General features: G+C 51.3%; 2 protein-coding genes across 12 annotated transcripts in view; one reads left to right on the top strand and one right to left on the bottom strand.

Annotated features, from left to right (window-relative positions):
- Positions 1-5,406, top strand: part of LOC122371724 (post-GPI attachment to proteins factor 2-like) — a 29,822-nt gene extending 24,416 nt beyond the window's left edge. The window contains exon 6 of the mRNA XM_043348328.1: positions 1,834-5,406. Coding sequence (XP_043204263.1) covers positions 1,834-1,991 — 158 coding nt within the window. The 3' untranslated portion in view covers positions 1,992-5,406. The remainder of the gene's footprint in view (positions 1-1,833) is intronic.
- Positions 5,265-17,724, bottom strand: LOC122371723 (autophagy-related protein 13 homolog). Of its 11 annotated transcripts, none has more exons than XM_043348316.1 (8): positions 17,112-17,724; positions 14,032-14,203; positions 13,415-13,637; positions 13,038-13,169; positions 9,386-9,590; positions 8,859-8,942; positions 8,191-8,479; positions 5,265-5,937 (listed from the first exon to the last, which is right to left on the bottom strand). In XM_043348316.1, exons 1-8 carry the CDS (start codon positions 17,528-17,530, stop codon positions 5,683-5,685), a joined length of 1,779 nt encoding a protein of 592 aa, XP_043204251.1. In that variant the 5' UTR covers positions 17,531-17,724; the 3' UTR covers positions 5,265-5,682. The 11 variants fall into 11 exon arrangements, with proteins under 11 accessions (XP_043204251.1, XP_043204252.1, XP_043204254.1 ...); XM_043348317.1 differs by having other exon boundaries at positions 8,200-8,479; XM_043348319.1 differs by having other exon boundaries at positions 8,200-8,479; positions 17,355-17,724.
- Positions 17,725-17,999: the final 275 nt, after the last annotated feature.

Raw genomic sequence — 17,999 nt, 5'->3', positions numbered from 1 at the left:
CCTCTTGTTCAGTGCCGCCCTCCTACCTATTGGTTCCCTAGTCCTTCCTGTTGAATGCTAATCGGGGCCCTTCTCCTATTGGCGCCCTCGTGTTGATCGCCGCCCTCCTAACCACTGGCACCCTCCTGTTGATCACCGCCCTCCTATCTACTGGCACCTTCCTGTTGACCAGCGCCCTCCGCACAGACGCCGTCCTGTTCGTGTCATCCTCTTGAGCAAAGGCGCCCTCCTCACCATTGCCACCCCCATTTTAATCGTCACCCTTCTGCTCATTGGCGACTTGCAGTTGATGACCGCCCTCCCACCTATTGGCGACCTCTTGTTGATCGCCACCCTCCTATTGGTGCTCTCCTGTTCCTCGCCACCCTCTTACCTGGTGGCGCCCTCCTGTTGATTGTTGATCGGGGCCCTCCTACCTATTGGTGCCCTCCTGTTGATCGCTGCCCTTCTATCCATTGGCGCCCTCCTGCTGCTCGCCAACTTCCTACCTATCGGTGCCCTACTGTCGAAACTCGGGATGTTGATCGGGGCTCTTCTACCTATTAGCGCCCTCCTGTGGATCGCAGCCCTTCTACCTATTGGCAACATCCGTTGATCGCTGCCCTCCTATCATTTATTTACTCCTTTGGCATGTTCTTCAACTTAGTCGTTCTATTGCACATAGTTGATGTCTTGCCTGTGAAAACTGCCACAAATGAACGTGCATTCAGCACAATGAATGAAGTACCTATACCTACCAAAACTATCTACGCTCTACGATGCATAAAACACGTCTTTGGTCTTAACGGATTGATCCTACTTTACGTGCATCATGGCATCTATATGTATTACGATTAAGTATTGTCAACAGGTTCGGCCGCAACAGCAGGCATCTGAAGTTTCGGTGATTGAAACTGGTTATGTGGGTACACTGTATGCACCTGTGAGAAGGCTATGAAGGCTGGTCTGAGGTAATTTGGATGATGTTTACGCATCTCGCGCTCCGGTATCAATCCGATACGGTGATCTGGTGCGTAGATATGCCACCGCCAATAAACTTTTATACATCGACACCCATGAGCCAAGCTTTCTATACAGTTTGTGTGGCAGCGGCCCGACCAAACCTTAGGTATTTTTTATACCTTCAAATTTGGTAAAAGAGCGAGAGGAGCTTTGAACAGTGATCGTATAAAAGGCGTGCCTAAAAAGCGGAGGAAAAGGTTGTTTTCAAAAATTTCGCGCGCCTTCGGCGCAGCATTTCAAGACCACTTGACCTTTTGTGACCTGGAGTATAAAGAATACACACGATGCAAAATCAATGCAGCACGACCTATACGAGGTTACGCAAAAAAAAACTGGTGGCATGGTAAAAAACGCCTCCCAACCCCCCCCCCCCCCCCCGTTGAGTGATTTTTTATCTCGCGACCGTATGGCGCCCTCCTTGGGTGAGGTGGCGCCCTCCAAACCCTTGGCCCCCCCCCTTCGCGATTTTCTAAATACGCCGCTGGTGAAAAGGTCTCTTGTTCGGGTTAGATTCATTATTAAAAATAGTAGATACCCGATGTAGCTTTTCATAATCGTTACAGCTTGTAATTACCAGACTTCATCATATTATACTGTATTTGGTCAGCGACGATTGTTGAGTCTGAGCCCATAACCAAGACAAACTGACGGTGTCCTGGCTGGTATCCAAGACAATATGACGGACGGTGTTCCAATCCATAACTAAGACATGCTGACTGTGACCGAGTCCATAAGCAAACTAAAATGACTGCACCCGAGCTGTGTTCGTAACAGACTGTTTGTGTTGGAGTCCATCTGATACAGAACTGACGCCTGCTCTCCTGCTTCCAGCGTTCACCTGGTTCTCGTTCTGCGAGTACGGCATCTGCGCGTGCATCATGGTATACCACCTGCTGGTGATATACGACATCCCAGAGTTCTGGCTGACTGTGGGCGTGCCGCTACCGGCCGCCGCTAACGGCATCAGCGCCCCGCTCAAAGTCGACTAGTCGCCTGTTCATTCAGCTCGCTCACCCGCTGCCCGCTAGATCAGCCAGGTCTGGAGAGACTCGAGCAGCTTAGGCCATCATCGCCCATCGGCCGCCGGGTGGACTGGGAAGTGCCGGGATGTAAGGGTTTTGGGGTCTAGCGCGCAGCGCCACGCGGCTGGGTGCTGGGTCTCGAGGACGTAGGTGCCTGGCAGCTCGGTGAGCCATGCTAGAGTGAAGCGTAGTCAAACGAGGGTTTCGTCACCAACTTTGCTAATGATATCGCTAGCCCAATTGTGTTCATGAGTGAGTGGGTGCTGAAGGGCTTGACACTGTGATCGCGGTTTTAGAACAGATCAATGGATGTTAAGTGATTGGTTCTACTTACGCTAGTCGCTCGGTTGTGCAAGATCAGTCATGTTTGCCATACTGCTTTAATGTCGCTAGTACGCCACTGAATATGCAATATGCAATATGTTCTTTATGCGCGCTGAGACAGAGGATTGCTCTGGTGAGCGTTCAATTTATGCGCCTTTCATTGAATCTCGCGCAGTATTATATTTGGTAGCTATTTTTAGACTAAAACCTTGTTGCGACGTTTTGTTGCGACAATCCTGACAGCCAAAGCATACGTGTGATGATTGATCCGATCTCTGTTGGAGATCATCCATCTTAGCCACTTTCATGAGCTCATGTTCTCTCGATCTTCATCGTTCACGTTGCATGTGAACTTATCCGGAAGGTTTCCAGTCGTCTTTTTTCACTCTTGCCATCCTTTTCTCGCTCTGTTGCGAAGGTTTCGAGTACCTGTTCGCGGGTCTGGTCGCGTACAATTCATTCCGCCTTCAAATTGGGCTGGCCAATCTGGCCTCCGCTCTTGGCCGTTTTTAGCCGCAGCACTCGCGCCACGAATGGAGCTACCTCTCCACTAGTTCCCTTCCATCAAGCCTGTCACCGTGATATGGCTGACGTGTCCAGGCGACATGCACTGGAGACGCGAGCAGCCCTGACCGGTCGGCGCAGTGAACGGTTTGGTAAACACCATCATCGGGTCCGGTCAACTCTGGTCTATCGGAGCGCCGTAGGGCAGTGACACTCATCTGCCGAGACAAAGCCTGCCCCGCCCTCCGGACCGGAAATCAGCGATGTGAGATTTCCAATTGAGAATTCTCGCAGATAGTGTGTTGGCAATCTTACTGATGTTTGAATGTGATTGGTGAAAGTATGCAAGTATTGTATTTCATCTTTCGCACTTAGCTGAGTAGTTCTAGACCAGCAGCTTCATTTCATCAAGCATCTTAGCTGCTGCTAGGAAAACATTGGCACACAGGCATCTATTTTTATGGCCTAGGTGCCTGCGGTTTTTCTATTTTCAATGCAAAGTACAACATTTGCACTGCATTGTTTATGATTGTTGACTATTTTCTGGGGCATGTCAATGGCTGTCACCCTTCGCAATCATCCTAACGCTCAGAATCCGACAGCGTTTCGTTCGATTCTGGGGTGAGCGGTGATTATCGTCTGGAAGTTTCATGTGAAGTCCCCTTTCGTGAGTCGTGTGGCGGTCACGTGTGACGCCAGTGCTGGCAGCTCGCGTCCTCCCATCGACCTGTGAGAGGCTGTGCCATTGGGTCGTCGCGCCGCCACTCGTTCGTGGTCTACCCAAGGCTATAGAACTCCGTGGCGTCTACCGTGACGTCACGCCACCCCCACTCGTTTTAGACCCACAGTGACGTCATGCCATTAGCTCGGGCGACCGTTTGGATCCGAATAGGCTTTGTTGATTCGTATTATTGGTTGCCGTTCAAACTAGGAGTTCGTTTCGTGTCGGAGATACTTTGTGTTGTCTGTAATGACTGTAGTGCTTGTTTAATAATGCCCGGTGGCGCCGCGGACTGCATCAAAGCCAGAAGTTCTGCCAAAAGTACGAAGAAATGGGTAATTGGCAATAGTTGCTGTTCTTCGGAAGCCAAGCAATCATCCTCAAGCGATGCAATATTATTGAATCTCACATTTTGTCCAATCTCAGCAGACACTAACCTGCGATCACCGTGCATCCTTCGGTACGATTCCGTGCCTGCCTGCCGGTCTCTTTCAGAGCGGGCTCGGGCGCTCCATCGTTATTGACCGCTCGCGGAATGGCGTGCGGTGGCCGGTTTGGTGTGGCGGCCAGGAGCGTTCCCCGACGCCGCACTGTTTCCCAGTCGCCACCCCGTCACATACGAATGGTGCGTGCATTTTTTCACTTCATTCTTACTCGAGCACAATCAGTAGTCGGCCGTTAGGGGCCGGTAGTGTTTAGGGGTATCGCGGGGTGACATTTAGGCCGCGGGTATGTCGCGGCGCCGGCACGGCGGGACCGGCCGGCCTAAGCGACACGCACCCTGCTGGTATTTGGGAAAGGGTAGGCACGGGAAGAACACTGCACTGGTTATAATGGAGCTGTGCTCAGTCTGATTGGGTAGAGGGGTAGGAGAGCAATCATGTGCAAGGAAGAGTGTCATGTTTGGTTGATTATATTTTGAACCTGAAGAGATTGTTTGCTCTGTTCATGACTCTGAATGTGCACGGCATGTGGAACGGAATCTTTGCAATGTGTTGCGTGTGCTGCGTAGCCCATTTGCTGACATGTTCGTTTTGTTTCCACACGAATAGCAATCAAGACATAGGAGATTTGCCATCGATGACTATGCGTCGCAGTGATTGTGTTCGTTCTCGACAATCGAAACTGAAATTTGTCACTGATTCACACGGGTAGAGAACATATGAACGGGCATTTCACATAGCCGAAAGTACCTTTGACATGTGAGCTGCGGAGAGGGCCGCATCATTCTGCTTGTTTCCTAAGCTGAAGGATACTGCCTAGTCAACCCGATGCGTTTCTTGAAAATGGCTATTGTTTGGGTTTAGGTGAAGTGAGTGTGCGGTTACGATTATTTGGACATGGACATTGGATGGGTTTCTATTAGAGCTCGGTAGAGATGCTGTGGGTGATGTGTCTAGTGCGATCGATGATACCACAATCGAGAGGTGATATATACATTAGTCTCACTTGTGAATATTACCGGCACGGCGTGACCGGTGTTTTTGTTCCCTCGTATTTGTTACATTTTGCTGTTTTATAATGGTCTCTCTGTCTCGCCGCCTGGTGCGAATGCTGCCGCCGGTTTGCGATGTCCGCGGCGTACCGCTCGAGTTACCGCCCGGCTCCAGCCGCGTGTTGCTGGACCCGAGTGTCCCGGGTTCGAGGCTCTGTACCTGCGCCTGTTTCTGCCCTCTACAGAGGCGGCCCTGTGCGCTCGTCACCTGTTGTATTGTCCGGTCGGCGGGCCCGCGCTGGGCCACATTGTACGAGCGTCTGGCCAGTCCGGATCCGGGCGGCCAAACGTAGATTACATTCGGGCATACCGCCCTAAATACACTTCTCACAAACGAATGGCAGCTGCTGTGGGGCGTTGGGTGGACGGGCATGGATCTCCGGCTCTATACAAGTAACATAAAATATGCGGCGTACAGCACCCAGAGAACCCAACGGCCTGTAGCGACCATCGAAAGCACTCCTTAAATACCCTGAGCGTCTCCCCGCCCCGTCACAGCGCCTTTCGAGCGAACATCGCCAGTTTTAAACATGGTACAAATAGTCATGTCCACCCGGCCGTATATAGATATATGTACACTCACTTTGGTCTGTCCAGCACTCAGCTCACACACGTCACTGTTTGCTGCCATCTTGTCGGTCGAGCTGCGCGATCATCTCGTCAAACTCCTGGGCCTTCAGTTCGAACCTGGCCAGCTGTTCACTGAGGGAGACCACCTGCTGGTCGGCCGGAGGGGGTGGGCTGGCCGCGCCGGCCGCTGGCGGTCCCTGCTCGCCGCCGGATAGAGACGCCAGCGGTGGCGCCGCCTGCCACTGGCGGAAGAACGCGCCCAGCTCAGAGTCCGAGCTGGCCTCGCTGAACGGTGTGCGCTGCGGACAGACAGACGACGGTCAGGAACGGTCGGCAGGCTGCCGAACGGAGGGACGGCTGGCGGGTCGCAGAGGGCTGAAAGGACGGAAAGGGAGTAAGGAAGGAGAAATGTGAAAAATTATCAGGGGGTGGACGACCAGACGCAGGGTCAAGGACGGATGGGCGGAGGGTAACAGATGCTGGCAGGTGATCGGGACCACTTAACAATTATGCATCAGCGAGCACGCACCCAATATTTTCCGAGAAGCTGGTAAAGGCTGCCAAGTGGGAAAATGAGGCGGCAGACTGCGGTAAAATGATTTAATGTTGCGTAACCGAAGGTTTGTTGTCAATAGTTAAAACACTATTCTTTAGAATTGTGTTTTTCTATTGAAAAACAAATCTGAGTTCCCTGACAATTTGGCAAAAGCTGCCTGAGATCAGTACAACTTGATGCTCTTGAAAACGGCTGGTCCAAAAATTCTGATTTTTTCAGGATTTCTAGTGGGCCAGGTGATCTACGTTCTGGTATGGGTCTCCCCTCCGCGGACCATCTGGTGCACGTGCCACGTGACTTTAAAAATTCCCGTGTTAAGCCAATGGGGAAAATGAAAAAATGCGTTCCACGGCAGATTGCTCGAAAACGATCCAAACGACCCCCCATTTTCTTACATGCAGATCAACCACCATTCGGTGCACTACCCATGGGTATGTCGCAAAGTGGCCGGAAAAGTCCAGAACCACGTGCCACGTGCCGTTGAAAATGACCCTGCACACCGGAAATTGGGACTTTTGGTCATTTCGGCGCACCCATGATGCATACTATGGCGTGGGTGACCAAACAATGGGTGTCATCCGGTCGGCAACTGTTTAAGGTGTCGTCCAGTGGGCCAAAGTGGTAGTTTCAAACTTTTGGGATCCACCATTCTGGGGATTCTTTTTGACAATATACTTACGTTTCTTGGCGCAATGTTCATTCCACCCAGCCGGTCGTCAATGCGTACTAGATGACCCAAATGACGATTGACCTGAAGGAAGTTGGGGGCGAGGAACACGCACGTGCCATCCGTTTTTTAATCGGGCGCTTTCATCTAGGAGATTTTTGCAGAAACGTCAATGCGTTAGATGACCCAAATGACGATTGACCTGAAGGAAGTTGGGGGCGAGGAACACGCACGTGCCATCCGTTTTTTAATCGGGCGCTTTCATCTAGGAGATTTTTGCAGATATCTTTTTGATTTGTGAAAATGACCAGCCTAGCGGTATGCCAGCCGCTGATAAATTATTATCTTGCTGCGGCCGGGCGCTTATTTGCGGTGTTTGCGTTTGGCGGCTGGCGGGCGACTTTTAGTCGTTTTCGGTTAGCAGTTAGCGTCGGTGCGGTGCGGGCGGTTTTATTTTTTCGGCGTTTCGGCGTTTTTTTCTGTGTGGTTTGCGGCGGTCGGGTGATTTTTTTGCCGTTTGCGTTGGCTTTTCGGGCGTGCGTTTTACACGTTTTGCGGTGTTTACGTTTTGCGGCGGGCGGGCGTTTTGTGTTTTTTGCGGTGTTTGTCTTTGGCGCCGGGCGGGCGGGCGGGCGATGCGGGCGGTTTTCTTTTTTTTTTGCATCGTTTGCGGTGTTAAATTTGTTTGCGGTTGGCGGCCGCTTTTTCGTTTTTTGCGGTGCTTTTTTTTGGCGGCGGGCGGGCGATTTTCAGGCGTTTTCGGTTGGCGGTTAGCGGGCGTGCGATGCGGGCGGTTTTATTGTTTTGCGGCTTTTTTGCGTTTTTTTTTATTTGCGGTTTGCGGCGGGCGTTTGTTTATTTTTTGCGACCTTTGCGTTGGCGTTTCGGGCGTGCGTTTTGCGGTGTTTGCGTTTTGCGGCGGGCGGGCGTTTTTCACAATTCAAAGTTCAAACCTTCGGGCCACAGCGCTCCTCGAAAAGCGCTGCCCTCGAGTAACCGGTGCGAAATAGTCCTCGTAGTTAACGTCAATTTTCATGGTCTTAAAAAAAGGCACGCGGTCACGTGTAGTCCCGTTGAGAGGTTCCGCTGCCGCTAATAATAAGCTACATAAAAGGTCGCGAGCAAACTCAGCTGTTCCCTACCCCTCTGAGTGTGCCCTGACGAGACCCCGGAGTTCGGCAGCCACCCGAGCCGAACCCAGTAGCCTGGGTCACAGACAGGGGCCAGTCGCCGTTCTCCGTCCTGAGCCCACCCCTTACATTACGGGCGGACGAGCGCCGCCCCGCCAGGCGCCAGGGGCGGGCGCCCGCCGGCCCAGAAACAACCTACCAACTCTACCATGACAAAGTCGTCGGCGGACGGCGACGGAGGCGCTGCTCCGGGCGCGGGGAGGGCGGCGGCGGCGGCCACCGGTCGCGGCTGGTCCGACACCACCCTCTGCGGCGGCGCTGACGGCTGAGGCGGCGCGCTGCCGTCGGCCATGGTGACGTCCGCGCCGGCGGCGGGCGCGGCGGGAGGGGGAGGCTCGCCGACCAGTCGGAGGAACGGTACGTCACCGGCCGGAGCCGGCTTCTCGGACGGATCGTCGGCGAACGCGGCCACGCGGCGGCGCTGGTCACTGCGGCCATGGCAACATTATCAGCGCCGGCTCAGAGGCGGCCGCGGGGCACCAACAACAGCGGGCCAGGTCAGAACTCGCCATCGCGACACGCTATTGGTCGCTGAACGTAGACGTTCTGACAACCCGAGTGGCGATATTACAGAGGGAGCCCAATAATGCATAACCCTGGGCAGTGACACTGACGACCAACCGCTACGAATGCGGATATCATCCTCGCATTGCGGATACAGAAGAAAGCCAATAACAATCTTCATTACAGGGCACATCTTTTGTAGATATCTTGAATGAAGTGAGCTTATGCGGGTATGCCTCATACAGCAGAGCCTGACAATCACAGCCCAATGCCGTCTGTAACGACAGAACGCCCGTGACTCACCTGTCTGTGGAGGACCCGCCGGTGGTTTTTGTGTCCATGTTGGAGGACGAGGAGGAGGAGGCGCCAATCATCTCCACGCTGTCACTGAAACACGGCAGATAATAGATCGCACTTGTCGCTACACAGTTAACACAGTTAACACATACTTATCACAGGGGGAGGATGGGTGACCGATTAGCAAGGGCACGTGCCCGTTACGGTAAAGGTCCATAAGTATAGGATAACCTCTTGCATTTCTCCTTTACGAAGAAACTACTACTAGCTGTCATTTCAAATACCCAACCATGCTGACCTGTTTCCACTCCACAAAAACTTCAACGAAAAATGGCAAATCAGGCTCAAACAAACACGTTTATGGAATAAAGTTGGGCAAAATTGTCAACAAAAGGGACCCTCCCAGCAAGCTGACCCATTTTACCATTCTCCTCCCATCCCATAGTCTGACCTGCCCAACCCAGTCCCAACCCAACCCATTCCATGAGCTGACCTGTCCGACCCAACCCCCGCCCCACCCCGTGAGCACTGACCTGACTGAGCGGGGCCGCCGCTCGGCAAAGCCCGTGACGCGGCGGACCCGGGGACTCTGCTCCGGCTTGAAGTGGTCGCTCTTCATAACGATGGGCTGCGCCGAGTGTGCCGAGATGGCCAGCTTGGTACGGTGGTAGAGCGTCAGGTTCAGCGTGCAGACGGGAGTGCTCACCTCACCGATCGCCATACGATCGCTGGCTTCGCCTGTCGACAGTAGGTGAGGCAGGGAGGGGATTACACCGCCATACAATCCATGCGATCGCTGGCCTCGCCTGTCGACAGTAGGTGAGGTAGGGAGGGGATTACACCGCCATACGATCCATGCGATCGCTGGCCTCGCCTGTCGACAGTAGGTGAGGTAGGGAGTAGGGTTGTTCAAAAAAACCGAATTTTGGAAAAGTATACGGGCTCATGGCTCGTGTGGTGAGGTATTCTTTTCTGAGTCCAACGATGCCCTTTTTTCCGAAAAATATTAACTGCTTCATGCTCCCCAAACGGCTTGAAGAGGACTATGTCACGCCCGGCGACCGGCCGGTGTCAATAAGGGCGAGAATTCCCCGCCGCGCGCGGGCGGAGGCGCCTTATCGGCACCGCGCGCCACGACATCTACCGGGCGGCCGGCCGGCCGGTGGTGGGAGGGAATGAATGCGTGGTCTTCTTTCACATGATAGGGGTGCGCTAGCCATGTATTGTGGGAGCAGAAAGCTTCAGTGCAGCATCGTTGCCTCTGCTGCGGTGTTCTGTGTCGATGGTTCAGAAAATAGGCCAAACAGAACTAAGAAAAGACTCAATGCATAACGCCCGTGACACAGGGCGCAGCTGCCACTCAACGAACCATATGCACAGCTGTTTGCACTGCTGTTGACAACTTACATTGCTTTTAGACATGACGGTGGCTTGCAGCCCACATATGCTGTTGCCAACTGTATGCGAGAATTTGAAGTTTACTAAGAACAGCAGGAGCTGGCAAGGTGCAAGGACAGAATATGGAGACCCCGACATCGACGTTAAGTTTAACTTACATTTGCAGTTAAAAATAGGATGGCATGCCCGGGAATGATGCGGTGGCCATTCTGATTTATGACGAAGTTGGGCGTGAGTAGAGATAATAACGGGAGTACACATACAAGTCAAGCGCCCCTCAATCCAACCCTTCGGGCAGCAGCGGCACCAGCCACCCGGCCGTGTCCACCGATGTCGTTCAAGATCCGAATCCAGAGCCGGCATAGAGCACGGCTCTGCCCTGACGTGACATATATCCCCGGCGTGTCACGACGGACAGACCATTACCTCGCCTGTATAAATACAACAATGTATACAGTACCTATACCTTACCTATTTCCAAGTCTCATTTTGACTTTTGAGGCGAGAACTAGAAGCGATCAGCGTCCATTTCAACTTCGACGAAGACTCGTATTCAGACCCGGCAAAGAGAGCACGGCTCAGCCCTGTTTCCGCGGCTTCTAATGGCCACATCGATACGAGACATCTCCAATCGTCTGTTCTACCTACTACAAAACCAGATTGCTGTGTTGCGATTAGCACGATACATTTATTGCGTAGATATCTGTTAAATGCGTAATTAATAGGAAAAGTAAACATTGCCATCGTCATTCGCCAAACGGGCGAGGTCATGCATAAGTCTGTCCGTCATGACACGCCGGGGATATGTGTCACGTCTCGGGGCAGAGTCGCGCTCTATGCCGGCTCTGGATTCAGGTCTTGAACGACACCGGTGGGCCCGGCCGGGCTGCCGGTGCCGCTGCTGGATTGAGCGACACAATTGATTTATATGTGTACTCCCGCTATTGTCTCTACTCACTTCTCACTTCGTCACACTGTCAGGGCGGCCACCCTGTCATTCCCGGACATGTTATCTTTTCTGTCATATGCTAATCTAAGTAAAACAAACGTCAATCCTGTTGCTTCAGCATTTCACTTCAACGAAACTGCATGACATTAGTGACGCCGATGCTGGTCAGAGCCATGCCCCAAAACTTGGGCCAGGCAATGACCGTGCGAGGTCTCCATATTCTGTGCTTGAGCCCCATGCCAGCTCCTCCTATATCCTTCATAAATTTTCGCATACAGTTGCGCAGCAGCATATTTCGGCTGCGAGGCACCGTCGAAATGCAATGTATGTTGTCAACAGCAGTGCAAAGAGCTGTTTTATTGCTCCGAGTTTGCAGCTTGATGAATGAACAAAGCGATATGGTACGCTAAGGAGGCAGCTGTATTCTGTAAACGGAATGTTTTGAGTGAATTACCCGAATTGTATTGAGTCTTTTATTAGTTCTGTTTGGCTTATTTTTAACAATCGACACAGAACACCGCAGCAGAGGCACCGAGATGCTGCACTGAAACTTTCCGCTCCGACAATGCACCCATATCATGTGAAAGAAGGCCACGCATTCATTCCCTCCCACCACCGGCCGGCCGGCCGCCCGGTAGATGTCGTGGCGCGCAGTGCCGATAAGGCGCCTCCACCCGCGCGCGGCGGGGAATTCTCGCCCTTATTGACACCGGCCGGTCGCCGGGCGTGACATGGTCCTCTTCAAGCCGTTTGGGGAGCATGAAGCAGTTAATATTTTTCGGAAAAAAGGGCAAGAATACCTCACCTTACGAGCCATGAGCCCGTATACTTTTCCAAAATTCGGTTTTTTTTAACAACCCTAGTAGGGAGGGATTACCTAGTACCTAGTAGGCGGGGATTACACCGCGGTCACTGAGAATTCGCGCAGGAGTCGAGCTCTGTATCCTGTACCGCCAATGAATCAACTGAGCAAATGCTAGCAGAGATTGGACTGATTTATAGCCGAAATCCATTTCATAGCACCCACGCTTAAGGATGTTCGCCCTCTGTACGAACCGTGCATAATAAGCTGCGCAGTATTGCACAGAAACATACAAAAAAGACAATGTTATGCTGCGTAAAAGTAAGTGACAGCTGATCAAAACACACTAGTGCAGACACAGTCCGAAACTAGCAACAGCATGTCGCGGACGTAAAATAGTTTCCAGTCTTACACTGAAAATTTGTCATCACAAGTGTCGCTGATTCACAACAGCACAAACTCCGTAACCAGCCGTGGGACCATTGCGATCCCACGGCTCTTCACTCACAAACAAGCCTTCCCGGGGATTCAGCGCCACTCCAAACAGTAACACCAAATACACTCAAAGACGTTAAGACCCTCTGCCTACAGCGTGGGTGGGTTGGACACAAAGCACGGCGACCGGGGTGCCAGCTACTGATGTAACTCGGTCACCCGTCCGACGGTTTTCGGTGTGTGCTGTCTCAAGTGGCAGGCTGGTGCCAACACAGAGCTCATTGTGCCAGTACGAGGAACTTTTTTTGTAAAACTGGTGACAAAGACTGACGCTAGTCTCGATACAGTTGAACCCACCCACCACCTGCCGGCCTGACCTTCATCACCCAGTGATCGTTGCAGTGCAGCTGAGGCTGATGCGAGTAAACTGGTGCCATAAATTGAACGTGCCGATTAAGAAAATGGTATCGGTTGGTGCCTTGCATAGACGTCAGAGTGTCAATGCATAGAAGGACACCAATAAAGAGACTGGTGAGTGGTGCGAGTTCGGACTGTTACCGCTAGCTATTGACACCGGTACCGATGTCATATGTCCACATACCGAGTCCCTGCAGGTCCGGCTCGCCGATGTAGAACTTGTAGAAGATGATGTGCGACTCCTGACTCTGCTGCCGGGAAAGTTTATAGCCGACCGTGAGACGGGTGGTGACCAGGAGAGACTTGAGCAGCACGCCTGTGGCAGACGCAGTAAAACACAGTGACTAGTGAGACACAGGAGCAATGCGAAGGTGACGCCGGTCAGCAGTAATTAACGTTCCTGGGCTACTCGTTTCCGCTATATGTACATACTCGTATTGCACAGCGCATACCAGCTCGAGACTACTTTGTTATACACTTGCATATGCTAGACAAAAACACCACCGATGTAAAAGCTGTTTTCCTGCAGGGTACGTTTTCCTGCCCACCGCCGCCACTGACCGAGCTGGTTGACGACGGTGGCCGGCGGTTTGGCGCCGCTCGGTGCCGAAGTGTCCAGCGTCAGTGCCCACTGCTCCAGCACCAGCGACACGCCGTCGGCCGTCTTCAGCGAGATCTCCACGCAGAAGCTGGTGACGGGCGCCGCCCACAGGCCGCCCGAGGACAGCAGCAGGTGCTTCACCTCCTTCACCACCTCCGGCATGTCGGCCAGCGACAGGTTGAACTGGCGGCACGGCGTGCCAGTCAGACTACGGCAAACATGCCGGAGTGCCGTGTAGAACTGCGCTGACCGAGGTGGGAGCATAGGCCCCCTAGAGGGTTTCGACATTTAGCGTGGGAGCCGAAAAAAACATCGTACATATCCGATCAGAAAAACAAAATCAAATAAATTTCCTCGTCGTATATATCCAAAAAATTCTCGCAAATGTTGAAAGCACACGATACTTTTGCCTGGGATTCGGACCATTTCTGAGTTGCGAATTGCAATACTGTGCACATTCTTTTCACATGCCGCTGAGACAGTTACATGCCACCTGCCCAGCGTATGTCATCCTCACCTACCCACTACATAGTCTGTACGTTCCCGTCGCCGATAAGTAGGTAATTCCTGCACTCACCCAATCTGGAACATCGGCGTGCACCTTGCAAGGTGTGTGGATCTTCTTGCCCAGGCGAGACTCGACGATGATGTGCGCCATTTTTCGACACATTATGTTCACCATGTTCTCAAACTCCTTTCTGTCACAGTCCATGGTGAGCACTTTATACTTGGGGGCCGGACGGCGATCACTGGAAACGGACAAACAACAAGACTCAGTTATCAACGGGCGAGCGAACGCAGCGAGTGAAGACCTCCAAAGATAAGATAAGACATATAGGTATGCGGCTCAGAGCCGAGGAGAGAGTTTATCGTTCCAAATTTTGGGTACGCTGTTCCTATAATAAGGAACGCTTGCAGTGTCAGTGTACGAGAGCGTTCCAAATTTGGGCACGCGGCCCGGGTGGTGGCCTGCTTTAGAAATAGGGGAACGATTTGAAACTACGATGGCCGATGGGCCTTACAATATCAAACTCTTTCCCAACAATATGAAGACAAATATCAGGCGGTTCACGATCGTGATATATTTTTTGGACGTCATTTAACCCTCGCCCTGGCAGGGGCGAGGGTAACACGGCCTGGCAGGGGGGGGGGGATGCGACCCCCCCTCGTGATTGGCTCCTATGGCACCTAGAAACACCAAATTTAGTAGGTAGGTGGGCCCCCTGTAGTTCTCGCCCCTGTGCAAATTTGGTTGTTCTAGGTCAATATTTGGGGGGTTGGGGGGTATAAATGTAAAAAATTTCGCTAAAAACAGGTCAAAGTTTTTCACTTATAACTTTTGATCTAATTAGGATAGAGCAAAAAGAAAAGCACCAGTGAACTCAGCACGTCAAGGCGCGTCGAATGACATACTTTTAGCTTGCTTAAGTGTACCTACTAAAAGTTTTTCTTAATTTTTAAGTAAACTTTAATTAATTAATTAAGTTAAAGTTAACCAAATTGCATCATATCGCATATCATTCGACTCGGCTGATCACCAGGAACACAATGACACCATTTTTTAAGCTCTAGCGTCATTATGTGCCAAGTTATTGGCAAAAACGTCATTTGACCTCAGTTGACCTCATTTGACCTGACCCATGGATATTGGATAAGTACACCAAACAAAGAAGCACCAAGTGACCTGCTGTTAAGTGCTGTGGTTTCAAAGCACAAAAGTGATAGAACGAAGCAGATATCTCCAGTATTTTCTGAATTTAGTATTTTCCCATAGGCTTAACCCTATTAGTGGCAGGCTCCTGGCTACCCCTATTAGTGGCAGGGGGGGCTGTTTAGACCCCCCTTGATATCTCGAGATCTGACGGGCCGATTTTCAAAATTCAAACGGCATTCGATTTCGCTCAACGTGATCTACATTTCTAAAAAATAAAAATTAAAAAAATGTCAATAGGGGGGTAGAGGGGGGTAAAAACGGGCAAATTGCAGATACATTTCAGACTGTTTATCACAGCCAGGTTTCTGAACCAATTTTAACGCAACTTTTGCCGATCGATAGAGAATGAACCAGGAATTCACATGGATCCTAAAAATATGCATTTTCAAAATCATAGGCAGATACAGATCATTGAGATTGGGGGTACACAAAAACTATAGTAAATAAGGTTTTTGTTGGTACTGTTTCTAAAAAGGGTGGAAATGGTCTTGTTATGTTACAATTTTCTTATGAGAGAACGACTACAATTGTATTGGTCATGCATAGGCAGTGTCAGGGCACCTATGTTGGAGGTTAAGCATAACCCCCCTTTTTGGACGCCTGGATCCGCCTATTATAGCAAAAACGTGTCAAAAGAGGATGCACAATAACTTTGTATATGTTATCACATGATACCTTTCATTCACTGTTCGTAAAACTGGTGCATACAGTTATAATACATCAGCATCGTGATCTTCGCCCAAATGACTCGTTTCACGAAAAGGACCCCCCAATTCCCAGTGCTCTGGAGCCGCCCCTGGTAAAGTTAGGAACTTGAAATTTTCAGGGAATGTGCCCAATTTAGTTTTAGGAAAAGTCAGAAAATTTCAGCATCGTAGCTTCAGCGGTTTCGGAGATATTCCCGAAAAACCTGAGGGGTGGATGAAAACAACCCCCCGTCACTTAATAGGGTTAACATTACGATGCAATGACCTCTAACTGACCTCAGGTCAGTGACCTCAAAAAAACCGAACTATATGTTATACAACTCGGTGACCTTAGCACATCCTGAAAGTTTGAAGGAAATCAGTCCAAAACTGTGAGTTGGCGAGGTGCAAAACAAAAAAGAAAATTGAAATTTGACCATGACCTTGTACCGGTTTTTCTGACCTGGTGACCTGACCCAAGGTCACCCGGACCTGAAATTTTCAGGTCATATGTAAAAAAGTTGCCCCATAGGCTGTGCCACATTTGTTACGCTATCTTCGAAAAACCATGGGGGGGCCGCATCGACCCCCCCCCCCCCCGCCCACCCCCCCCCCTGTCAGGGCGAGGGTTAATGGTTCTTTTTATTTTAGATAATGCATACATGGCGTTCCCATATTTGGGCTTATCGTTCCCAAAGATGGGAACGAAAACGCGTTCTCAAAAATGGGCACGCTTGACCATAGTTCCGCCTGCTGACATTAGATAAAATGACTCACATATGGTGCCTTGAAGCAGACCAAATACGCTCTTATCTCTCACCACTGATTAAAAATTCATCTTATATTTAATTTGCGCTTATTTAAGTTTGTTTTTCGCAATAATCACGCCTTAATCTTCAAAGGCAAATCAAAACAACGAGCACGAGCGCCTCCAAAACATCAAAGGACACTGACACGTATAAACAAACAACCGTATTCCGGAAACGCCATAAATGGCGCACTAGCGCCGAAATCAACGCATGCAGCAGTGTGCTACCATATGTAAAGCATTTTCACACCGAATATTTTGATTTCTTTGAAAATCACCACAGGGTTATAAAGCAATCTTGCCGATGCGTGCTATAAGCCAATTCTGCCTATTTATAGGCACAGGCTAAGCTTTAGGATCGTGCGTAGGTGTAGGCCTATGTAAGCGTGTAGGCATACAGCAGCGGCTAAAATTCAATCATCCTACGCCTATCTTGTACAACACCTTACCTTTCTGCGGCCTGATTCGTGATTACGTTTCCAGCTGTGGCTCTCTCAGTTTCAGATAGCCATCTCTCTACCACGTCGGAACTGTCGACACTGGGTTCGCGACACATCCCTTCTACCAGCTCAGGATCGCTCGCGCTCCGAGACAGCTCGCTCTGAGCGCCTGCGCTGGACAAGCCTCCCACGTCCAGTTCGTGAGCCCCCGAACCTCGCTTCTTCGGTGGAGCCGAGTCACCGGAACGATACCTGTAGCGCTTTCCGTGACCGGGTTTGACCTCCGAGCGTATCTCGTCGACCGTTCCAGGTTCGATCTCAGTTGATGGCCCATCCAGCGGGGTAACCTCGCGACCCGATTCCGTAGAGGCGTCCGGAGCATCGCTGGTGGTCATTACATCAGCAGAGTCCTGATCCTGTTCAGACATGCTGGCAGAGGAACTTGCCTAATAAACAAGCGCACTTCACTTAGTTATTGATGTTATCCTCTGCTTTGTCACCACCAGCACCTCTCGCCCGCCCATAATGGTGCTGAGACCCCAACTGCCTTCGCCTCGAGTCACAGCGGCAGGCGACCCGCAACCACCCCACAACCGCCACCGACCGAGGTCAAACTGAGCTCTCGGAGGGTCAGGCCGGGTCAGGCGCTCGAGGCGGGGTCGCGGGACTAGAGCTGCCAATCTGAGGTCAGAGGCCACACTACCCACATACCGGGGATCCACCCAACCGTTGGTCATGGACGAATACGTGACTAAAGTAGCAGGTTTCGAACTTTCGCGCGAATGGCAATTGCCTTTCAATTGTTCGCGAATCGCGAGTCAGATCGGTCCATACCACCGCGGTCAGTCCTATCGGTCGCCAGATAAATTAAACACATTTTCCCAAAAAGCACATGTT

This window comes from Amphibalanus amphitrite, unplaced genomic scaffold (assembly GCF_019059575.1).
Source record: "Amphibalanus amphitrite isolate SeventyFive unplaced genomic scaffold, NRLGWU_Aamphi_draft 001272F_arrow, whole genome shotgun sequence".
Lineage (NCBI taxonomy): Eukaryota > Metazoa > Arthropoda > Thecostraca > Balanomorpha > Balanidae > Amphibalanus > Amphibalanus amphitrite.
This window is presented reverse-complemented; position numbering and strand designations above follow the sequence as displayed.

Coding starts and splice junctions, on each gene's coding strand:
- LOC122371723 (XM_043348316.1), bottom strand. CDS start 17,530: ATGTCTGAACAGGATCAGGACTCTGCTGATGTAATGACCACCAGCGAT. Junction 8,943..9,385: donor CGGCGGCCCCGCTCAGTCAG/GTCAGTGCTCAC, acceptor GCCGTGTTTCAG/TGACAGCGTGGAGATGATTG. Junction 5,938..8,190: donor ACTTTGTCATGGTAGAGTTG/GTAGGTTGTTTC, acceptor GTCTGTCCGCAG/CGCACACCGTTCAGCGAGGC.